General features: G+C 43.1%; 1 protein-coding gene across 3 annotated transcripts in view; it reads left to right on the top strand.

Annotated features, from left to right (window-relative positions):
- The window catches only part of SEMA5B (semaphorin 5B), a 271,865-nt gene extending 251,544 nt beyond the window's left edge, over positions 1-20,321 (top strand). For 2 of the 3 annotated variants that reach the window (XM_032693508.1, XM_032693510.1), the window contains one exon: positions 13,995-20,321. In XM_032693508.1, the coding sequence (XP_032549399.1) occupies positions 13,995-14,150 (156 nt within the window). In that variant the 3' untranslated portion in view covers positions 14,151-20,321. Of the gene's footprint in view, positions 1-13,468; positions 13,539-13,994 lie in introns of all 3 variants that reach the window. The other variant, XM_032693509.1, reaches the window with a different exon arrangement.
- The last annotated feature ends 4,988 nt before the right edge of the window (positions 20,322-25,309 follow it).

Raw genomic sequence — 25,309 nt, 5'->3', positions numbered from 1 at the left:
AAAGTGAAAGAGTAATTGTAGGTTTGTGTGTGTATCTGTGTGAAAGAGTTAATAAGTCCATGATTAAGGAAAGATATGATACGTAGACTACTTTTCAGTAACAGAAAATGATAATACATAGTAACATGATGGTAGCAGAAGGCTGGCCATATGCACAAGTCTATTATTTTCCATTCTTTGATAATGGAAACAAGCCTTCTGCAACCATCTTTAGTTTGTTTTCATCTTGAAATATCTCTGCTCTTCAACCAGCAGGTGAAGACTGTAGAAAGTTTGGCAGTGTTACATTCAAATGTACAGCACTGAATGCAAACTTCTAAATCAAGGTGAATTTTATATGGAGGCAGATTTTAATGAAGGAAGGTGCTGGCTGATATGAGTCTTGTTGGACGTTCCAGCGCAGCAATGCAGTAATGCAGATCAGATGTAAATATCATACATAACGGTGACCTATTGATCATTTAGCTGATGCTAACTTGCATAGCCAGTGTTTTGCAGAAGCATGGTGGGTTTTTTTTTGGCTTCTTTTACCTTCCTGTTTTGCTTTCTCAAAAATACTGTGAGGTTTATTATTAGCTATTTTAGCCATGATGTCTTGAAAGATTTCATGCGTATGCATTTACCAGCAACACGCTGATTTTGATTTGGTATTCACAGATCGTAGGGGAGAGACCTTTTGGGTCACCTAATAAGCAGTTCATGTTTCATTAATTGGTTGAAGTTCAAACAGCACTCTGACAATATTGAAGACTGTGCAGAACAAAGTCATAATGAAATAAAAATTATCTGCTCTTCACATTTTGGTATGATAAGTTACAGAACCACCTACAACCTTCCCGGTACTGCCATGCCGATTAGTTAATAACTGACTATCAAAGCAGTGAGGAGATTCTCTTTTTTAACATCTTGCTTTAGCTACTCAATGCCTTATATGAGTTACTTATTAGACACATGCTGCTGGAAAGCCAGATGATCCTGAAGTAGAAGCAGGAGGATGTAGGGTCAAGATTGAGCCCTTGTGAATTAGAGGAGCTCTTGGAACAGCCACACATGGAGAAAGGGTTTGGACTGAACTTCTTCCTATTGCTAAATCCTCTGCCAGTAAAGAGAGCCAACATTTTATTCTACACGGGATTTGGACAAAGGCGTATGCATATTGGTCCAAATCCAAAATCCAATGGCCTTTGGATCAGGCCAGATGGGATCAGTTTGTAGGATGGTTATGATGATGATTCTGCAGATTTTTTTTGCAATTGTGCTAGACAGACTTCCCTCTGTCCTTCCTTCCTTAAACACAGCTTTAGTCATGAATCTCATAGTCAAACTCCCTGTGCTGATGCCTGAAATAAACTGAGGAAGCACCTGAGCATTACATCTGCTCTGGCGTCAGCACTGCTCTCGTAGAAGCAAAGGGCCAAACACTGAAGCAATGCAGTCATTTGTGTCAAGGATTAAATTTATTGTGGGAAAAGATGAGGTGAGAATTGAGTGAGATTGCAGGATATGGCAATAAAAAAGGGAAACGAAGTATTTGATGTATCACTTGATACCTGAATTTTCTAGGACAATAGAACAGTACACATTAACTTCAATAGGAATGTGAGTCCTGCACTTGCCTAAAATTATGCAGCAAATACAGATGAAGCTACTAGAAAATGGGGGGGAATATTCAGTAGATCACTTGGGACTGTATAAATTAGAAGTTACAATGGATATTTTCTGATAAAGTGAGAACAGTGCTGTTGGGAATCAAATGACAGTGCACAGCAAACACCCTCTGCGAAGGTTGTTGGACCCTGTGATCCACACTTCATTGCTAATCCCAAATAATTCATGTCAATAAAATACCAACAGAGAGAGATAAGAAACAGAAACCAATTCTGTCTTTGGAAGAAGAATCCTTCTGAATAAAACAACAAGCTGGGTGTTTGGTGTGGCTTTTAACATTGCAAAAGCAGTAAAGCTCAAGGAGTAGGAAAGTGAATCTCTGTATGGATTTTAAATGTCTCTCTCTTGGTGATGGTCATTTTCATTGCTGCTGAAAATCACACCTCTTTTTATAGTGAGGAGATCGCCAGTGGTTTAAGTTTAAATAGCTTTAACTGCTGTCAAGTGCCCTCGAGGAGTGTTTGTCAAAGTCAGCCTTGGTCTCTGAGGATGTTTGCTTCTCCATGGAAAACTTTGTGTTTCAGTGTCCTGTCGTTTAATTTGATATGTTGCTACTTCAGCCGAAATTGGCTAACCCATTTAAGTTTGGTGATCACAGCACATACACTGATAGCACTATGTTATAAGCTTTTTGTTTTTCCCAGAGACCCTTTCACTGTGCATCATTCAAGCACCAGGAAGTGGCTGTAAAGTTCACACATAAGGCAGTAGTTGATGATACCCAACATTATGAATAGGTTATCAACAGCCTCCCTTAAGTATTTCTTTTAGCTGCATGGCATTTGAGAGAGAGATTTAGCTGATTTAATCAGCTGGAGAAAATAAATACATCTATATATATAAATATATAAATAAACACAGTAAATCAGATTGAAATATAAATTGTTCCCAGTGAATTTCATGTTTAACAAAGGCTATTTCCCTTGAGCAAAGTGGCATTTAAGAACATTAAGTGCTTGAATGGTAGAGTACGTATTTTTAGTACTTACCATGAGTATAGTATTATTTGAAAAAGAATGGTAGGGGCAGGGGGTTGTATTGGCAAAGGAGCATTGTGCCCTTTCTTGTATGATCCTGCAGTTGCAAATATCACTTCAGGGGACTCTTGATTTGCATAATGCCTGCTATGAAGGGAAAGCAAGAGAGCTTACTGATGGGGAAAAAAGGATTAAGTGGTGCGTCTCACTCAAAATCTGTTAGTGTCTTTTCTTCCCTTTATATCATTGGCTCAAGTCAAATTGAGCAGTCAAGCATGCCTGGAGGTGTGACTGTCCTGGGATGATTGTGCCCAAAGAGGGATGTGCATCTCCTGGCACTGTCCCCACCCCATGGCAGCAGCGGCTCAGTGGGTTGCCGTGTGTGAGTCACAGATAATGGCACTCTCATAGATAAAGTATTTAAGACTAGGGGAGACTGCCAGTTCAGATCTGAACATTACCTTGCTCCTGCTCCCTCTGGGATACTAAGCAGCTGTTCACAAAGGCCCCCAATGGGAATTGGGTCCCCACTCCATCTGTTTTTCATGCAAACCTTCGTGTCTTTACAGAGCTGTTGCTGCTCTCTGTAGGGTGGGAATCCTCATTGTTCCCTCTTCCTCACCATTTTAAGAGAGTCTGGCTTTTGGGATGACTTTTTGTTTTCCTCTTTAAGCCATATTGAGTTTTGACACTGGGGGTAGATGCTTTCATATTAATCCTGTCATGTTCTTTTTATTGACTCAGCCTTCTCTGCTCCTCCTTTACAACCAGGCGTATCTCTTCTACACCCAGGTTAGGGATATGGTCCTTGCTCTGCCTTCCCACAAACTGGGCTAGTCATCATAGATGCTCACACAAGCCTTTCTTTGGAGTAGTGGTACTGCAGCTGTGATAATCTGTTTGTAGGCAGACAAGTTTTGGTTTGTTTTTAATTAGATCAATAAGCATAGCTTGAAAAGCTGGCAGGTTTTTGAACATGTGAGCTGCTGTTTCAGAACTGAAGACAGACAGATGTGTTCAAAAGTTTATCTGATTTTTCCAGCTATATTAATTGCTCTAATGACTGATATTAGCTTTTTCTTGCAATTTTTGCCCTTCCTAATTTCTCTGAGGTTGACATGTACATGCCTGCACCCATCCAGCTGTGCTGGAAGAAGGAGAATTAAATGAAGAACTGCTGGAATGGGAATAACAAAATTGCACTAGACTGGCTGCTGTGTACGTACATGACTTCCCTCTACTGGTCAGCAGAGGAATATTTCAAATATACCCTCACCTCATTTGCTAGAAGTTAATGGTTCTCCCTTGGTCCAGGTGCTTGAAGTGATTCTCCACTCCTTGTCTCCTCGAAGGTCTGGCTAGCAGTGTTATGTGCATTAGCTGAGCTGGGAAATCCTCAGTGCTGCCAAGATGTGCAGGAGGAGTTAATTATGTGTTTGCAGAAGAGTTTAAAGGGAGCCATGAAAGAGGCAGGGAGCTAAGTGAAGGGAGAGGGTAATATTAGTCAAACAATAAATACCAGAAAACATATAACCTTCGTGCTACACTTGGAGGGGAGCTGCCTTGTGATTCTTCTGGAACAGTTCCACTTGCAAATAATGGATTTTTAAGTAGAATTATAAAGAAATGGAGCTACATGCATAGAAAATAAAAGATAGCTATGTCAATATTCAGGACTAGAGCTCAACATCCATAATGTGTTTGGCACCTCTGAGAGAGGATAGATGAAACACCTGAGCTTTTTTTTCCGAACCATGACTGCCCTGTCCTAAAGAGTAATTGAGAGCTCAGGGCTGCTCAGGATGCACTGGCTGATGCCACAGCACAGGCTGCACAGGCTGTGGCAACACTACAGCCATTGCCACTTTTCCCTGGTGCATCATTTTTATATGCACGATAGATTTGGCACAGGGAAAGCAGGAGTAACTCTGCCTGCATTCCCACATAGCTGGGGGAATCCTCATTAAGTCAGCTCTAATATTGTCCTGAGATTTGGCACAAAGCATGTGAATAAAGAAAAGAACTGAAAATCTGCGGATGAAGGAATCTAGATGGACCGGATCCCAGAGTCTGTGAGAACCAGCTAATGAACAACTCCAATTACCTTTATAAATATCATGGATCTTGGGCAAAACCCCAGTGCTGCTAAATGCAAAGGTAATACAAAAGTGTTTGTGAGAAAGCAGGCCAATTTCCTCCCTGCTAATTGAGTCACTGTTAAGCTACAGAAGTCCAGTGCACTAAAGTCACACAAGTAGCTCCAGTGTGGGAAATGCCAGTTGGATTTGGGGATAAGACGAAACATCTGTAAGCATACAGGGCCACAATCACTAGAGTATGCCTGGACCTTCCCCATTTAACAAAACGTATCAATGGGGTGTTAAATCCTGCTTCATCTGTAAAATTTGGCAGTCAGGGCCATACTAGAGAGTGAAACCAGGAGAAACAAATGGGATTGACTCGACTGTACTTTCAGTTACAGCAATGGAAACTCATCGAAACAAATCTCTTCAGTATTAATATGCAGGGAGATAGGAATTAATATTTGAGAGGCATCATATCACATACCCTGATGAAATTAAAGGTGGTTGGGCTGAACTGACAGGCTGAGCCAGGACCGAATGCTGAGCAAGAAGAAATCAAACATAACCTGTTTTTGCAGAGTTTCAGCATTAGGGAATGAAGGGAAAGCATGAACCTGCATAAGAGCAGATTCTCAGCTGGTTAAAGATGTAGCTTCACTGGTCCATATATCTAAAGAAAAGAGGGTGGTATTGGTGTCTTAAATAATCTTGTGATGTGTAAATAGAAATTGGCTTGGACAGGAATGCTGCTGTAGAGATTGAAACTTGGCTAATGGACTGTGAACATCGGGCAGTTGTTATTGGGAACAAACAGGGCTATGGGGAGGAGTTGTTTGGGGTACTGCAAGCAGTAATGCAAGGTTTGGCTTTATTTAATATCTTCATTAACGAGCTTGGAGAGAGTGCAGTCAATGTGTTAATTAAACTAGCAGAAAATACTAAACTGGGAGGTGTGTCAAAGAAACAGCCACTGGTATAGAAATAATGGAAAATGACCTGAGGAGGTTACAAATGTAGAGAGGAAAAGCAAGGTGAGATGTAACATGGGGAGAAAACAAAGCAATCTTGAAGAAAATAATCAAAAAGCAGCTATTTAGAGGGTGGGAGAATTTGGAAAGCAGTAAGACTAGGAGAGACTGAATGGAGTTAGCAGATGGCAAATTAGGCCCAGTTTTTACTTTTTTACTACTTTTTTTTTTTTTTTTTTACCGTTGCAGTTACACCTTTGCAATTCATAGTGCCATTGTAGTACTGTGGGCTGGCACCAGGCTGCATGACTTGTGTTGGTAATTCACCAGAACAAGCAGCTCTGAGGCCATCTGAAAACTCAAGGCTGCTTGCTCCAGTACAAGTGCACGAGGCAGTGAGAGCTGCCTCCCCCAGACAGCCCCTTAGTAGGTACCATCAGCTGAAGCCCAGTATAGCCCAGTGCTCCAAACTATCATCTGAATCCAATGTGATCTATTTGTCTTACTTTTAGAGGGCCACAGTTATGGCTCTGGTGAATTTGTCTGAGTACTAAAGCACGTGCAGGAGCTGATGACCCTCTGTAGTAACATTTTTGTATATGTGGGGGACCCAGGAAGGGCAAACACCAAGGCACAGGAGTGCAGCAAGGAGACAGTTTACACCTTCCCACACAGCTGAGACCATGTCTGATATATCCCATGCACCAGCTGTACTGGGAAGCAGTCAGGGCAGCCCTGAATTCCTCTTTTGTGTCTGGACACCACGTCATGGCTGTTACCACCACCAAATCATAGGCAAGCCAGGGATAAATAGCAAGCTTTAGGCTAGACACCTGCACTTGACGGTGGGATGGTTTCCATCAACTCCTCAGATTTCAGTTTCCAGTTCAGAAAAATACTTATTTGCCTTACTATTACATGCAGTTTGTTTTGCCATCTTACTCATGTGCTTAAAGTCAGAGATGTGCCAAAGCATCTTTCTGACAATGGTCCTTTATGTTGCCAACTCTGAAGGATTTTATAAGTTTAAAATGGCAGTAATATAACTTCACTCCCTCTGAAGTACAAGGATAAAATAGCTGTTTTCAAATGGCTATAGATAACTGTAGCTATTAATTTTCTTGTAATTGAATGTTAGTTCTATTGTCAACCTGGGCACATCTACAGATGCTGCCATCATTTGGGGGTTGCTTAATTTATTTACCAATAACAGTGAACAAAGAATTTCCAGTCTGAAAATACAGTAAGCTCCCATCCAAAAAGAACATGCAATCATAAGTTTAGTGTCCCGGTGGGATTTTTTTGTATCTCATTTCAAGAGGAATAACCTTCTTATATAGAAAATAGGTTCCTCATCCATACATGTACACTTCACTGTAAATCCTGCAAACAGCCTTATTGAATTAATCAGAAAAAAACTCAATACATAAACCCTGGCCACTGCTGCTTTTGGCTTCACGTAAGCAGAGCTTAAGAGATTTTATAAAAGCATCAGACGAGATAGTTTGCTGAGTGTAAGACACTAAGCAAGTTTTTTAAGAAAGATCAGAAAGAAGAATCATTTGAGTCTTAAAAATCACTCCTAGCTTGGAGTAAATACATGGGTCTCATAAGGTCTTTCTGGCAACTTTCCATCTTTCCAGGGTTATTTGTAATGCATAGCTTGAGAGGCACAGCAGTGTTGTGGCATCCAGTTGATCAGAAGAAAGGGAGCATGTGGGTGGGCCAGACGTCATGTATTTTCTTGGTGTCAATTATTGCCAAAAGAGGTTATTTTAGTTGTACAGTTTATTTTGTTGAAATGTAATTATTATGCTAATTATTTCCAAATTTACTGGTTAATTATAATTCTGAGATCTCTGCCTTGGTACTTCCAGAGATGTACAAGCTGTGGGAAATGTTTCATAATATTAATATATTTCCACAACCCTAAGTAATTTGGCTAATGTTCCTACAATGCAAAATGTAACATCCTTTAACAACGAGGCATGGCTAGCTCCATAAAACAGCTAATCTGCATCAAAAAGGCATTTTACTTAATCAGATTTCACTGCAAGAAGCAAACGACTTAAAAAAAGCACAAAAGAACCTAAACGTTGGATCTTGGCTTCATTACATCATTGCACAATTCCCTTATCCCTCCATTTTCCTGGAGAATGAGGGGGTGTAATGGCTATCCCACTGTTGCTACAGGAGATCCGTTGGATGCTGTTCCAAGGAAAATTGGAAAGCCTCTCTCAATTCTTTTAGGGATAATTGTATGACTGAGTTCAGCAGGAAGGTTGTCCTTGATTCCTGCAGAGGCAGGATGCATGTGGGCTTCATTTGGATTTACTAAGAGGAATGGGTTGGCTGCAAAGTTGCTGTCTCCTACCTCGAGCCTGATTTTAGATCTTTGCATGTGTCCACAGTGGATGACCAGTGATGGGAATTGTTACCTCTGGTTCCTTAGTGCCTGCACTCTCTCTGTGATAAAGGAAAGGGGAAGTTTTCTTTGTAGAACGTGGGATGTTCTACATTACAAACAAACTTTCAAGATGGAAACTTGTAACTATGCAGCCCTGGCACAGGTGACACATCTCTGATGAGTCATGGCCATTGGAAAGGTGCACTCTGCACTGTTCAGCCTCTTCAGAGGTTAAAGAGGTGGCAATCATAAATCTGGACAGAGTGGTTTAAAGCTGTCCTTGAAGGTCTCCCAACTTTTTCTTTCTTTTTTATGTTTTTAAAGAGGAAAATGTCACAGGTGGGAGATGGAAGAACTGAAATTGCACCCATCGACAGGGAAATAGTGGAGAAACTGTGAGGTTGAGGGGAATTTTCTTTGCTCACTGACTTCACTTGGGACTATGGTGCTGCATAGCTGGTGAAGATTAACCTACAAAACTCCTGGGAAACTTGCTGACTTTTCCTCTGCACCACCCCCAAAATAGAAAAGAAGATCTGGAGCTCAGAGAGAATGCTGAGCTCCAGAAAGCTGAGTGCTTTCTACATGACCAGATTAAGGAAATCTTGCCATCATATGTTACCCTGTGGGAACTACATTATTTTGGTATTAATTGTGTGTGTATCAGATGCTTTTAGAAGTATCCTTTTCACTTCAGCTTCTCAAAAAATACATGGAATTCCTTTTAATTGGGAGTGGGGAGATGTTCATCTTTTTAAATCAAGTTTTGAAATTTTCATGACTGTATATTGAAAATTGGAGCATTTGATCTGTTTATGTGTGTAAGAAATGTTTACAGAGCTTATACTTGCAGCTGTAGGATGGGAGGAGTACTGCAAGTCCCATACTGTTACGTGCAAAGATGTTTTGATACATCTGGGAGAATGTAAGCAAGAAGGTCAGTGGATAATGACTTAATGATTTGGAGCAGAGGCAGAATTTTGGGGAGTAGTGGCAAGGCCTTGCTGGAGAAAAAGGAACAAATGGAAAAACTGAATGATGACTGAGGCTAAAAATATCAATGGGGAAAGCTGAACAAAGTTAAATGTATGCATATGGTACAACAGATTTGGCTGTACCTTGGGAGAAACAGCCTGCGATTTCATGTAAATGTTCTGCCTCCAGTGTGAATCCGGGGGGGCAGAGCCCAACACAAGGGGGATATCTGTAACCCTTCCCTTCAGACTCTTCCAGTTCTAATTGCTAATACACAAGCATGAGTGATCACAAATTGTTCATATAGTTCTGTAAATATTGGAATACTCAGGATTCTGTTGTGCTTGGCATAGACATGCAATTCACTGACAACAAGATTGGACCTTTTGGTTAGTTGACAGATCATGTATAATGGAGCAAGCTGCTGCTCTTTTACATTTTCTTAAAGCCATAACCATCTTAGTCCATCTGAAAACATCCCTGCTCGACAAAGCAGAATTCCTGGGTCATATATTTTTTAAAATCATATTAGTCATATGGCAATGTGTCATAGTCAAGTATCATTTAAAGAAAGCAGTTAAGTTGTGCCTGCTTTTGAGTGATCTACTTGGTTGGGTTAGTGCATGCTGGTGGCTTACCTTCTGCTAACAGGTCCTTTAATTGAGTTTAGTGGTGAACAGACCAGAGGAAAAAGCTTTTATTAAATATACCAGGATGGCATGGTTCATACTGGAAGGGAGGAAGCAGTTAAAAGAACTAGTTATTAGTTGAATGGAGCACTTTTTCTAAGCACATCCCACCGGTTTTCATATTAGCTCGGAATCTGGACTCACCTTTTATGGGGAATATTATGCTTGCAAAAATACCAGAAACTTCTTTTTTCTCAAGGCAGGATAGGACCACAATGAGGGCCTGAGATACATTTTCCTCAGTGTTTGAAATACATTGTGTGTATGGCACAGAGGTTTTGCAGCAAGTACTGTTGCAGCAGTAAGCATTGGTCAGACTTTTGGTTCTTTCTGCTTACTGAGCAGACAGTCCTAAAAGGTGGTAGCTGCTGTCAAGGGGATTTAGTAGCGTTTCATATGGGAGGGAGCAGACAGCAAGGGGAAAATGCAGGTTGAGTGTCAGGAAAAATGTCATCAGTAAAGTCTGGAGGGTGCTCAGATGAGTGATATGTCTCCTTGGAGGATGCAGGAGGGCTCAGGTTGAAAAGCCAAGTCTCTTTTCCTTCTCTGAAAGCTCTAGTGAGGACAGCCTGAGCTCCAGTGCTTGCTGTGCTGCTTCAGTCACCTTAGTTACTGCAGCCACTGATCAGTCCCTGCAAAAGCACCAGAGGACTGTCCCTTCTAGGAGGACTTGTTGAGTATTGTCTTCAGCAACCACTTCTTGGCCCCTGTAATACTGGGGACTTGGCTCAGAGGTGGCTGAGGTGGAGAGGGAGGAGTTGGGCTGGGAGCCAGGGTGTGGTCTGTGTTCGTTTATGTGTTTGTTTTTGTTTGCACTACTGTAGTTGTGCAGTGGTGACACTCTTGCCTTTCCTTTTGGGACTGATCAGTATTGGTGGGGACACCTGCGGATGCAGCAGGCTGTTCTCATCCCCACAGTAACTCCAGTGAGTTCAAGGTGTCAGGAGGCTCTGACCTTGATGGCATAACACACGTAACATTGGGGAAATATCTTCCAAAAGGAAAGTTGTTGGCCATCTCTGTACTGTCACAGCATTGCAGGATGAGAGCAAGGATTAATGCTTGAGTAAAGCAGCACGTGAGTCCACCCAGAGAGGTTTAACTGCAGACACCCCTTCTCCTGCAGTGAATGCACGAGTATGTCTGTGTACATCTCTAAATTCACTGCTGCCTAATTTTCCTTCTTCAAAATATCAACCAATTTCTAGTGACAAGGAACCTAATCATCTATTTATTAAAATGAGACAGACAGTAAGTTTGTGTGGGGAAATGTGAAGGCAGTGCACATTGATCATACTGATTTAGGACAGTACTGCCATCGCAGCATTTCCAGAGATAAATTCTTTGCAGCTAATTGCATTATAAATTCCACTAAACCATTGTCATAAGGTATTTCCCTAACGTACAGGCCCTCCATCAAAAATAAAACCAAAAAGAGCAAAGGACCAGTTGTGGGGTTTTTCCTAATTAAATATTATATGAAAATAAGAAGAGAGAGAGGGGAAAAATGCAAATCATGTTAACTAAATGCTAGATCTGTTGTAGTGGGCTACTTTGGAATACTGTGGGACATGTTGAAACTCATAGAGATTTTTCATCTGAAAGCCAAAACAGTTTAGTCCTGAGGTCTTTGTCCTCAGATCAAGACAGTCCTGAGCTATTCCAGGATTTCGACGTCACTAAGTTTCAGACATGGTAGTCCTGGCATGTCATGAATCTTAACCATCCCAAAAAGTGACCCAGACAAGGCTTGGATACTGGACCACCTTCAAGAGAGCCCGGAGAAACTGCAGCAGTGGGATTCAGCTGCCTCCTCCTGCTGTGGCGGACTGTGGCCATGGAGTTATGGTGCCTGCAGCGGGTGTCCTGGGCTAGAAACACCAATAGGAAACAGCATTCATTGTGTACAGCTGGTATGAACACCTGTGGGGTTCACCGGAGAGCAGTTCCCCCAAATGCTCAGTGGTAGTACTTAGTAAAGTGCATTTTTCCAGGGATCTCAAAGGTTTTTCTCAAGCTGAGTCAGAAGATACAGAAGCACAGAGCAGTTAATTGGATTTCCCAAGGAAGCATAGCAAATAGTGGAGGACTGAGGACTGAAGACTTCCTTGTTTCCCAGGCTCCAGCACAGAGCATCCAACTGTTGCCCCCACTACCTTAATATTTTTTCAGGTGACTGGGAGCAAAGCATGACATTTTGTTTTCTTTCATATTGAAGGGCACAAATTCTCATTCTTTGAAAATATTTGTCACAGCATGCCTATACAAATTCTCTCCTTGTTTCCTACAACTGTTGTGCTGTGGGCTCATTTTAGAGACTCCAGGTAGGGAGACATTGCAGTCAGACCAGGAGGGGGCTGGGTCTCTTCCAGTTTTCATGGATGAGATGTTTCAGATAGTGGTCATTTCTGAAAAACTCATTGGGTTGTTTAGCAATTGGGGAATTTCTTTGCTAGCTACTTTGGTCATAGGAAAGCTTTTCCTCCTAATGTCTTGTATGAAACTGGCAGTTGTTAGCTCCCACACTAGCTGTAGCTGTCAATCTGCTATCTGATTAGAAGAAAGCATTTTCTTTTCTTCCTCCTCCTCTCCCCCTCCTCACGCAGTAAAACTGTTCGATTACGAAGAAATTGGGAGATAAATGTGCTGCCTGTGGTCTTGTCTTTGAGCCTGGGGTAGCTGATCATTTCAGGGGTCACAGCTGGGATGTGGCTAAGCCCTGACTGTGCCACAGGCAAATGCACAGGGTGAGACTCCACTTGCCAACCTTAGCCTCCTAAAAGTTGGGCCTCCACTGGTGTCAGGTCACCCCACTGCTGCCGGGGCTGGGGGAGGGTCAGGGGCTACCCCAGAAATTTTCATCTGCACCTGCCCTCACAGAGAAAGGAGTCTTCTTCTTGCCTTTGACAAAACCACAATGCCTGAAATTGAGTTGACTGAAGTTAGATGGGTCAGTTAAAGCTAACAGAGCTGGGTTGTTCATAGACTTGAGCATTATTAATTAATTTTTTTCTTGCCCTGAGCTGAGTCAGGTATGAGGTGTTTGTCTCAAGGGGGAACTGAGGTAAAGTGGTTCTCCCAGAACATTGAGTTGTGGCAGAACAACCATTAGGCCCCAGGACTTGTTGCCTCATTAGACCTCTCCACCTCTGCTCCTGACAGGAGAGATGCTCCTACTTGGTTTAGATGTGCTGTTAATTAAATGTGCCCTGAACATAAGGATGCTGTAGCAGCACACCTAGTGTTGACTCCCAGATCAAAGGAGTGGGTTCCCTACACAACAGCCATTAAAGGTGCACTGCTGAGTGACAGAGACCAGAGAGAGGGATAAGAAATTTAATCCAGGGGTTATTTGAAAAAAGTGTTATAAAAGTTCCTCCAACAAATTCACAGATCACAGTGACGTGGGAGAAAGTTCCCTAGAATTATGCACATGCACACATAAAATGTGATTTTATCCTTGTGCATAAGTAACAGCTGGCATAGCAATGGGCTTTAATCTGGGGAGAGGGGGACATCTGTTTGCTGGTGGGAAGAGGGGAGGGAGAAGAGAAACATTTCTAAATTTTTGTGGTAAAAGGGGCATTTGTCATTCTCATTTTTTATGTTATTGTTTCCAACAATTGTTACGTGGTTGTTAAATTTTTTGAGTAATTTTAGATTTTCCAAAAGTGACCATGATTTGTTACTTATACTGTAGCTTACAGAAGTGACACACTTAATATCGGGGGGTCCAAACCTGGATATCTACCAATGGAGATGGAGATCAGGTAAATGCACACCTGCTCTTCCAAAGAGAAAAGCTGCCTTTTGGCAACTGGTATGAGAGGGAGCTGCAGGCTGTACCATGAGCATTTTGGAAGAGTGCTGCCATTAATCACCAACCTTCGTGTAGGCCCAGCATGGTTTTGTGTGACAATGATGTTCAGACAACACGCCATCTACCAGGAGAATCTGGGACTCTGGAGAAGGCTCTGGGTTCCATCCCTAGCAGTAGCTGAGCACAGGTCCACTGCAGGAGACCTGGCAGGAGCTGTGGTCCCACACAGACCAGCCCCATAGCGAGTGTGAGGTACCCTCTTACTCTCCCAGCTGGAGGGAAGGTGGTGGTGGCCACAGCAGAGACCATGATGGAGAAGGCAGGTGAGAGGGAGCTGTCTGCAGGTAGAAAAGAGTAATTATGTAGCACTGTTGCCATGCCTGTCATCATCTCTTCTCTTTTGCAGACACTTAACAAGAACAATTTGATACCAGATGACAGGACCAACTTCTACCCATTGCAGCAAACCAATGTGTACACAACAACCTATTATCCCAGTACACTGAACAAATATGACTACAGGCCCGAGGCCTCCCCTGGAAGGACCTTTACCAACAGCTGATGATGGACAGATCCTACAGGACTGAATAACTTCCTATATGATTTTTTTTTTTAATTGATTTTATGGACCAAATACCGGCCCAGCCTCTAGATGTAAATATTGTACAGTAGGGTCTTTTTTTTTTTTTTCTTTGGTTAATTGTATTTCTTGTAAACAGCACATCTCCTTACAAGGACAAAAATGCATATGGACCATTCTGCAGAGCTTTTGTGGACATTTGGCTGGAGATGGCTCTTACTACTGCAGCTGTTTATGGCGGGAAGATCAGTGTTGCTGTCCAAGGCCAACGTTGTCAAGGAGGGGGATGTGTGCTGGGCTTGGTGGCTGCTGTGTAGCAGCATACAACACACAGGAGCACTCCAAGCAAGGCCAGAGGTGGCCTTCCTGGGGCAGGGGTGTCTGTCTGGTGAAGAGCATCCTTCCTGAGCCAGGATAGCAATGGTGTGCTGGATGACACACAGCTTGTGAGACAGGCCAAACAGCACTCCGTGCCAACAACTTGAAGAACATTTTCTTTTCCTTCTTTTTATTTTTGATTTTTTTTAAATGTTTCTGGGAAAAAAAGTAGTAACTTTCTAGGGCAGTGTTCCCTTTATCTTCAGCAGAATCTTTTCATATTACAGGAAATACTCTCTGCAGCCTTCTTTGGTAATATGCAGTTCAGCTGATGAGAAACAACACACAAACAAAGTGCATTATCCAAAGAAGCTATCCAGAATGTTTCCAGTCTTAATTAAAATTATACAGGCAGTGAGACACTGAGAAAAGTAAATGTTGGAATAACATCGGAGACATGAACTTGGAGTGCCTAACAAACAAAGATGTTTATATCAGTGGAAAAAGAGATGTGATGATTGCCGCACAAGAGCCATGGGCTTATTTTCTTTCTTCCTTTTTCTTTTTTTCTGAGACAATGTTAACTCTTTTGTTCTAGCTCTGATCCTGATTGCATCTGCCAGGAAAGGCAACTTTAGAGGCCATGCTCTTCTTGTGGGAAATCACCATGCTTTGGGCTAATATTTCCTCTTGTTTTATTATTGGGTTTTAGTTCCTTTACTCTCAAAGAGTGAATAATTCTGACTTTGCAGGGGTAAGGTATTTTTGTAAGGAATGTTTCCATAGTCTGACATGACCCAGAAAGTCTGCTGCACATTCTTATAGTGTCTTCCAGTGAAACTGTAACACAGCTGAGTAATGTGCATTGTTTGCCAATATTTCTTTAATTTTTCTGAGAAAACCAACTCAACAAACAAATGCTGCTGCACCTATTGAAGTAAATTGGGGTGGTAGCATTATTAAACAGTATATCCAGCCTTGAAATGTAATTTTGTGTATGTGTGTGACTGTGTCTATAAGAACTGTATTAGTCTGATGCAGAAGCCATGTTGTCTACAACCAGATGTTTGTCTGACATAATTGTTTGGCAAAAAGGAAACTTATTGCTGGTGCTTAATGTACAATTACATCCAGTGTGTTAGCAACGTGAACAAGTTCACCGCTGTTATCATTCAGTGTTTCTAAATATTTATAATGAACTCCTGATGCTAAGGATTTTAGAATGTCGCAATACAGAGCATGAGATAAAAGTACACCCTGAAATACGCATGAGCTCCATGTGGTCCTGAGCTTGGCTTTGTCGTCTGCATCTTACTCGAGCAGTTGCCATGCCCGTGCCTGGCCACTGACCCGGCCATGTTCCCAGCAGTCCTGTCTGTCTGTGCTTAATTCCAGATTTTGCTGTAAGCCGACATTGATTGTTGCTCAGTGCTGTTCCTTTGCAGTCGCTTGTTTGGAAGTCCGGCTTGGGCTGTGTACTCAGCTCTTTCACGTAGGCAGCTGGTAGGAAACGAAGGAAGACTGTGTTGCTTGTGACAAGTATATTGCTTTTCCTGTGAGGAAGAGTCAGCATGGCTCTGTAAGCCTGTGTTATGGCAGTTTGACCAGAGGGCAAGTATGAAATAGCCTCCCATTTTTAAATTACTTTGTTTGACTTCAGTTTGCAGTGATTGAAGGCTGTAGGGATATTTGTAATAGAGTGGGGTCATTAGCCACAAGGACACCTTCGGCTCAGCAGTGCCCATCTTCAGCAGCTGCTTTTCTGATTTAGCAGCTGATCCTGCTTCTGCTCTGGTCCCACCAGATAAAATAGAGGGGGCAGAGGGAGAGAGATAGGTGCTCTTAAATAGATTTTAAGCTGATGCAGGCGTAGAAGATCTGTCTGAAGCAACCTGCTGCAACCCTCCAAGTAGGCACGGGGGTTCGGCACTTCTGACCCCTTCCAGCAGCACAGCCAAGCAAGAGCAGCAGGAGTGAAACAGGAACACCAGGGAAGCAGGATAGCACTGGTAGCAGGTACCAGCCCCCTGCAGAGAAGCTCTTCCCAGGCCTCTGAATTCCATTTGAGGAGCAGTGACTTTGTGCCTTCATGCCATGACAAGTTCACTCTGTCTCACTGAATTTCCACATTCCTGTCAGCAACACTGAAGATCCCAATTTAAAGTAATTTTAACAAGTATGTAGCCGTGGGGTTGAAAATTATTATATTAGACTATCAGGATGGGATTGCCCAGATTTAGTTTATGTGATTCAGGAGAAAACACTGGCTCCCAAGATTGTTCTAGCCATGGTAAAATCAAAGCCATCTCTGAGCTTCCCCTTCAGAAGATTCCCTGTGTTGACACACTCTGCAATTACCATGCACATGGCAAGATTGCAGCTGGAGTTGGGGGGGGATGCGAGCAAGTCAAACCTCGCAATTATCTCAATTTTTTATTTTTCCTTTCCCTTTCCCCCTCCACCCCCAAACATTTTTTCCATTTTTGGCTTCATAGAATAACATGATGTAAACTGATTTTTTTTCCCCAAAGTACTGTATAGTAGATGAAATTATTTAAGTGTTCAACTCACCAAGACAGGTGATTACTACCATTGTGCTCAGGAGGTGGATATTGGAGGCTATTGGAGGCAAATGCTTTGAGGGTGGTGCATGTGGTTGTAGTTTCATCAAGACATTCCTTCTTACCAGCCATCCAAATGGATTCAGCCCTTTTTCATATAATTGGCAATCACAGCAAGGGGCTGTAGTCTCCATTCAAGCAGAAAGCTGAATCCAGGAGAGAGTGAAAAAAAAGAAATCAGAACACTTATTACTCAATTAATGTTTGCAGGAGAGTGCAGTTCTTTAAGGAGGATGTTAATGCGGTGTGAGAGTTGCATTTTTTATGAGCTCTCTAATGCGTGGCAGGTTAATGACACCATGTACAGTGATATCTTGCAATCCAGGTAATTCAGCACATTGAGCATCAGGTCTGTAATATCTGTATCAGTTTAAATTGCTTTTGCAGCTGGATGTTAAACTTGCTAAAATTTCCTATTCCTAAGGCCATCTCAAAGTACACTGGAAATGCATTTCCTGTGGGAATATTGCTTTCCAAAAGACTCATATAATATTTTTTTTAAATTTTTTTTATTTTTTTTTTACTTCTAAGACAGAAGGGGAAACCCTGAGCAGTGTCTGTGTAGGTCAGGAGACACTGTCTCTGCAAACCCTTTGGGTAGTATTCAGGTATACCATGTGTGAAATATGATGGAAATCTTACAGCCAAGTATGTTGTGGAAACATCTTTAATAAGGCCATTCTTTGTTTTTCCATGGAAGTGAAAAAAGCCAAAGGGGGTGTGCATGATGGTGCTATCCAGGCTGTGTTGTGCTGTTGCTGTCAGGCTTTCCTTGAGCAGCTGTCACCCACCAGAAATACCTTGTGCTGCTCGCTAACATACAAACGACTCGATGATCAAACCATCGCGTAAGAGGTGCTGTTGCTCTAAGGGTGCACTTGAATGTTCAGCATGTGAGCCAGGGCTGCTCTTAAATATATGAACTGTACAGATACTCTAGGAGAAGAACATATAGTGTCTCTCCACCACTGTTCCTAATGCCTTACGTTCAGAAAACGAAGTGTTTGGTTTGAAATCAACAGAGAGCAGGAATGGAGCCCGTGTCTGACACAAACAATTTGATGGCTCCAGTGATAATCTGATGTTCAGCCCACCTGGAGAGAAAACTGCTGTCCATTGAGATTGATTTATTCTTTGTACCAAATGTAGTGGGGGAGAGTTATATATATATATAAAAATATATATATAAAAATGTAAATGTAAAGTTTGTGTAACAACTTACTCTTTTTTTGTAACAGTGTATACATCTATCAGTGGATAGATACAGTATATATTTATAATATATACACACGCAATATATATATTTAGCAAAATGCCTGCAGAGGAAACTTAGAATAAGAAAGGCGGTGCTGGTATTCAAATACCACAGGGACAAAGCAAAGAAAAAACCCTGTAAAAATCTAGTGTCCTTTCTATTAGGTTTAAAAACCCACTTTTGAGGTAAATGAAATATAATTTTTTAATTGAAAAGTAAATTGATTTTTCTAGTTAGAAATGCTGATTCTCCCCTGAATCATTCTGGTTAAGAGTGATTAAGAAAAAGATACTTGTTACTGCTTATATTTTCAGAATAAGCCTCCCAAATTTCTCATGTGTATCCCTCTATTGTTTTTCTAATTATAAGTAGGGAGTAATCATGCAAAGAAAATTAAAATAGCACGTAGGAGTAACAAATCTTGTACCATTAGAGCAAAAGACATCATCTGTTAGAACAGGAAAACTGTCATCTTCCATGTTTAAGAAGTCAGTAACTGCCTTCTGAGTTAATGATCTGCATTACAAGCCTTGCCTTATGGTCACACTAGGAGGTTTCAGTACAAAATTTGGAAAAACAGAAAGCCTGCAAACCCATGGCTTTTGGTTTTCAGAGAGCTCCAAAAAAAAGCCACGGGCCCATGGGAGTCAGGCACCTGGTGCCCTGTGTGTCTCTGAAGCTTTCTGCTTAGTGGCCAAGGCTCTGCATCCATTTCTTGCCCTGTCGATCCCATGAGCCAGCCCACATGCAGCCCATATGCATGGCAGGGCACAGCAACCCTTGGAGCTGTCTGGTATAAGAGAGAAATACCCGATAAATGGGGTTTGAAGAATTTTTTTTTCCAACAAATCACTTTATAATGCCCTCATGACCAAGCCCAAACTCCAGCAGGTGAATCTTTCCCTTAAGTTTTTTAAGAGGAAACATCAGGTGGCTTCAAGAGCAGATTTGGGGTAGGTGAGAGAGGTTTCTGTCCAATTTTGTGTTGCCTGATTGCCAGAGCCTTCAAAATTCGGCAGAAACCCCTCTGGAGCTGGGTCCTTGTGGGACTTACCCAGTCTCACATGTTCTGTCTGGAAATTCCTCCTTTGGACCCTTTGGGAAGTATTAGTGTCTGCATTAGTCCTGCTTGGAGGAGCAAAACCAGCAACCCACTATTTACATAGCCATGAATATAAGTGCTCAATTGCATTCAACATAAGTTTGGGTCTTGAACTTGTTATTTTTAACATTCTGCCTCCAGCCTCAGCTGCAAACTCACCCCTGCTGTTTGAGAGGGTTCAGTGCTGTAAGAGCAGCATTTGGCTTTCTGCAGGTCCCAGCCACGATTTGGTTTTAAACAAATCTGATTGTGAAAAGTATAAATGCTGCACTCTTGGTTCTGACAGCTCTGTAATCCAGCAGGATGCTGCTGATTCGCAGGCTGCAGAGTCAAGCAGAGGATGGTGTGGATGGGCCATTAATAACTGAAGCAAAAATGTTATTAGTACCAAAATGTCAAACAATGTAAAAGGCAGCCAGCTGCTCGGCAGGGTGCTTTCCATCCACACCCCTCCTTAGACAGCATCCAAACCTGCCCATATCTAAAAGTGATGTACTTAAATAGGAGCATTCCTACAGAGGAAGCTTTAGGGAGGATGTATGGTATGTGAGGTGGAAATGAAAGGATTTAGCTTGTAGTTGAGGTGGGAGAGTGACAGATGCAATACTGGATCTTGGATACGTGGGAAACAATTATGCCAACACAGAATGCTTGCCCCAAAACAACAAAACCTGAAGAGTATTATTGGACTCTGTTGTGAAGGCACATCACCCTTCCTATGCAATTGAACTTGATGGTACTTTAGCATAAAGGTGACCTAGACTGTAATCACTGCCTTTAGACACTGTGAATTTTTTTTGGGTACTCTGTATTTTTATATATTGTACAATGTAAAGAATAATTCAGAAATAAAACAGACCAACCTGACAAGCCTGTGAGTTATTTCCCCTTCGTGGCCAGTGCGTGGCGCGTCCGGGGCTCCTGACAGCACTGGCACGATGGGTCATCAGGAACATGGAGGAGCTTCCTCCTGACCTTAGTGGCTAATGGCAATGCAAAATCCACTCAGCTGCTTGAGCAGAGATGGGGAGTTGAAGCATACATCCTTCCTCCCTGTCTGCACTCTGGCTGCATCCTGAGGCCCAGGTTTGGATTACATTTGTCATGACTTTTAGGCTGTGTGGACACAAAATTGTGTTACTGAATGTTACACCAAAGGTTGTCCCTGCGATTCACCTCCCCTCCCTCATGAGCTCCACGCCAAACCTGGGGTGCGTTTCAAAAATTCTGTTTCTTAATAAAGTGCCCAGTGAGGTAAGATCTAAATTTGGGGTGCCAAGTCCTTGTCCAGTTCTGCCATAGGTGTCTCCCCTCTGCTCCCTAGCTCTCCGCAGGTAACACCAAGTGTCCAAGGGCACAACTGCTCTCCATGCCAAGGAGATCAGCTGGCTGCAGCCAGCAAAAAGAGGCTCATCCTCTGCAGAGCCTCTGAGCTGTACGTGCTCAGCTGCAATGAAATCCTGTCACTGCTCCTGCTCATGCCCTACATATTGATGTGAAAAGTTATAAAAAGCTGAGGGACACGTTTTGATTGAAGGATGATCGTAGCCTCGTATTGAAGAACGTTATAGCTCTTGTTGGATTTATTAATCAAAGTAAAGACCATGAAAAGTGACAGAGTCGGGAACATTTTAGTTTATGTTCCGATACAGCTCAAGACTTATATTGAAGTTCCATACAGAAAATTACACCATAATGTCATAAAAAATAGATTGGATTGCTAATAACCTGAAACGTGCTACACCTGCATACATAATACTTTAATCCTACTAAATCATAAGCTATCATTTGGGTGTTTTCATATTCTCAAGTGTGCATATAGGAATTTCTTTTCAATGCAGACCATTAAAAAGTAATCGAGAGGCACAAGATCTGTAAAAACAAACTTGCTGTGAGTAAGATAGATTTTTTTTTTCCCCAGTTAGGTTGCACAATAACTCAGGGAGGTCATTTCTGAACGGTTTTGTTTTGCATCGAGACACCTCTACACACAATTAGAGCAAAGTATCATGTTGGAACCAATTTCCAATTTCCTTTAAATCTGTCTGCCACCACATTTTTTTTTCTAGTTGCTAATTTGATTCATTAACATAACAGTTTGACTTTTAGCCTCAGTAAATTTTGTTCTCTCACTATGCATCCCAACTGTACACTTTCCCCTCTTTAATTCTTAACTATGTGTCAAACAGCAAAAGTTTCATTATCTTGCAGGTTCCCTGACAGCTTTTTATGAAGCCAGAGCCTCAGGGCTGTGCTGCTGGGCTGTGAGCAGCACCCGCTGCCCATGGGTTTGCTGGGGAGCACCTGCAGCAATGTTGGTAAACGAGGGGGGGACAGGCCAGGGTGTGGAGCTTTCTGTGGGAACAGCACCGACAGCCACAGTCTCACAGCCCCCCTCCAGCCTGCCCTCGGCAGCGCTCAGGGGTTGAGTGTAAGAAATGTGGGAAAAGGAAAAAGCGGAAGTTTCCTCGTGAGTCATGTCTAGTCTACCTGTTCCTCCCAGCTCCCTGCAATAGGTGCTTTAGGGACGTGCTGTGCCGGTGCAGTGACAAACCTGTCCTAGTCCTGTCCCTCCATATGAAGCCCATTTGCTGGTTTTTTCTTCTCTATCAAGGGATGGAAACATCCATGGCTGGTGGGGCACTTGCTTGGGCAAGTTATGGAGGCAAGGAGGGGCAGGGAATTGCTGCCCAGCCCAGTTAACACCGGTGCTAAGTGAAAATGCAGGAGCAAGGACTTGAATGAAGGAGCTGTACCCATCACAGAGCAGCCGAGTAGGTGCATTTGGGCACCAGGGCATTATCCAGAGCAAGTTGCGTCAGACCACGTTTATTTCCTCCTCTGAACAGACGTGTCCTGCACATAGCATGGAAATAAGAAGTATCACACAGCCTGATTTTAGTAAGGTTTTTGACTTTCTCATAAATGACCCTCCTATGCTGCCAGGACCAGTGTCGAGGCAGAGCATCGTGCAGACACGTGCAGAAAGCAGTCAGGTTGTGCACTAAAAGAAGCCTCAAGTGAGTCCCCTAATGCCATGCCCAGCACCCCTACTAATGCTCAGCACCCCAGCCAGTACCCCCATTCCCAACAGTGCCCCCAGTCCCCCCATCACAATGTGATCACAAGCCCTGGCTCTAACTTCTGAATTTTCCTCTGCCCATGCAAGCATTTCACTCGGCTTTGAGAGCCCATGTGGCTGTGCTGCTGTGACCAGTCAGGGGGACAGTCTCCAAGCTCAACAACAGTCCCTGAGTCAGCTTAAATCAGATCAGTGCAGCCACCCCACAGAGAGCAGTGCAGAGCAAGCACCTCCTCAGTGTGCCAGAGTCAACGCTCAACTGCAAAAGCTCCACTTCCCACGGTGTCTTGTGTGTGTTTCCCCCTCGAGTGTACAGCTGGGAGACTGCACACTCCCAAACGCACAGCTCAATTACCAAAAGCTTTGGAGATTCATTAAAAATGCTGTTTTGCTAACAGTTGAAATGCCTTTTGACATGGTGTTATTTTATTCATTTGTAAGAAGCCACTGATGGAGTTGTCACTGTGCTTTCTGTTTAAAAAACCTGAGATTCAAATTAATCAAGAAGATGACAGAGTTCAGCTGTGCCCAGAGGGAAAAAACCCAACTACACCCATACATACCCCCCCCCAACCCGGCCTTGGCCAGATTTCAACTCTTCGATCTGCTGACAATATTCTCAAACCAAATGATTCTCCTCTGGAGAAAGGACTGAACCAGGCTAAGATTTTGTGTTTTGAGATAAAAATATAAAGCTGGCCCTTGACAGCTGGGCAGACTCTTGCCTCTTCCTGCTTGTCATGGTGTGCTTGCAGGACAGGTTTATTTTGTGGTCCAGAATTTTATCACCCTTTTTTTGTTGTGATTGACCCTATGTCGATCTCCTCATGGCAGCAAAAACGTGTGTAAGATCAGCTGGCTTTCATTTTAAAACTACTAAGATGACAAGGGAGCATTGGTGTGCTGTAAACCAGCCACATCCATCCCTCAGCTCCTTGGTGTGGATCTCCAAAGAATATGGAAGATGCAATTCTTCGGGTCCTTGCATCAGCTGAGGCAGATCTGGAATCCAGCAAATGCTTAAAGCTCCTCCTGGCTGAGCAGCTGTGCTGCAACATTGTCACCCTTCAAAATAACTTCTCTGCAGATTTTCAAGGTCAAACTTCATAGTTTATGAATCATCAATTAGCTGGAAGCAAAAAGTAGTCCTGGTTTTCCATCACTCTGGAGACAGTGAGGTGCCTCCCAGACCCGGGGTTAGCATCAACCACAGTGAACAGCAACAGGCTGTTGAGGTTCGATCCATCTAACCTTGCTGTATTCTTTCATTTTTAAACCTCCCATAGTCATTTCCTTGCTGTCATGGAAATAATGGAGCCAGCAAAAGATTGCTCCCCTCTCAAGCGCAGGGTAATGAACAGCCATCAGAAACATTTGATATTTCCATGATGTGAAGCATCAATGGCCACAGATGTACCCATTTTGGCAGTATGGAATTTACTGTCACGAGCAAGCGATCTGTACGAGAGAGCAGGCACAACGCTGATACACTTTTATTACCCTGGCAGGAACCACATTATTGTTTTCTATTTTCACATTTCTTAGCAACAACATTTTTTTGTTCATAGGTTTCTTCCTGGGAGTTCGGTTGGAATTATTTTTATGTTGTCCCCAATTTACATGCTGACTTACATCAGCCTGTCCTCAAGTGAGAGCCTTGCTTTCTGCCTGAAAGCCTCCTGGCAATTACTACCATCTTCTGCTGATCCATCACTTCTCTGGCACTGGAGGGAACCTCGCTGCCTGGCAGAGGCCACCCGTCCTGGGGAGCAGCCTAGTCCCTGGCAGTCCCTGCCATGCCAGGGGCTGCTGCAGCCAAGGAGGGTCTGGAGCTAATAGGTATGGACTCATGCTCCGAGCATCATTTCTGCACACCAGCCCACAGACCCACAGTTGTGGCCCAGCCAAGATAAAATCACCTCTAATTACCACGAGTGTGCAAGGTGGGACAAGCTGCAATGCTTTATCATAGGGTCAGACCTATGCTGAAAATCTCTCTCAAAATGGTTTTTTGTGCACTTCAGTGTCAGTGAAGGCATTTCTGTATGAGGTTGTGCTGATCTAGTTCACATTTCTGCTGCTCATCCACTCACTGCAAACCCTCTAGAGCTGCTTTTTCCTTTGCCACTATCACCCTTTCCCCTTCCTGCAGCAAAATTCAGCTGCAAAGCTACATTCATAATGCCAACCCTCAGCTCTGCAATCAAAGGCAGGTTTAGGAGAGCCCTGGGAACAGTTTCAGGTTCAGAACACAGTGAGCTCACTCTGTTGGCTGCCAGATGTCCTCTGCCTGCACTCGCCTGAGCCCCACTCACCAGGGTCCTACTGAGGCAACGTTTCCCTGTGTGTTGCCCATGGGGAGGTTTGCATCCCCTGCCCACTGCCTTTTAGTGCCTGAACCACTTATTGTGGCTGTAGGTCTGTGACCAAGCAGTTGGATGGACAGACAGAGGGATGGACAGGCTTACTCACAGCACAGCCCTTGCAGCCCCCAGGGAAGGGGTCCAGCCCATCCTGGTGCCACTGGCAGAGCTCCCACAGCCCTAGGACCTGCCTGCAGATATGGAGAAAAGAAATGGAGCAAAGCAAGAAATCTCCCAAAGAGAAACCTCACTGTGGCAATGGGACCTACTGGGGCTGTGGGGCCCTGCTCCCCATGTTCGTTTGACTCCTGAAGAGTTAAGGTGTTTTTTGCAGCCCTTAGCCAAGGATGACTTCAGTGGGTGACTGGCCCACACCAGGAGAGGAGAGCATGCTGCTCCT

Source organism: Chiroxiphia lanceolata, chromosome 7 (genome assembly GCF_009829145.1).
Source record: "Chiroxiphia lanceolata isolate bChiLan1 chromosome 7, bChiLan1.pri, whole genome shotgun sequence".
Classification (NCBI taxonomy): Eukaryota; Metazoa; Chordata; class Aves; order Passeriformes; family Pipridae; genus Chiroxiphia; species Chiroxiphia lanceolata.
Note: the sequence above shows the minus strand (reverse complement) of the source record. Positions and strands in the feature narration are given on the sequence as shown.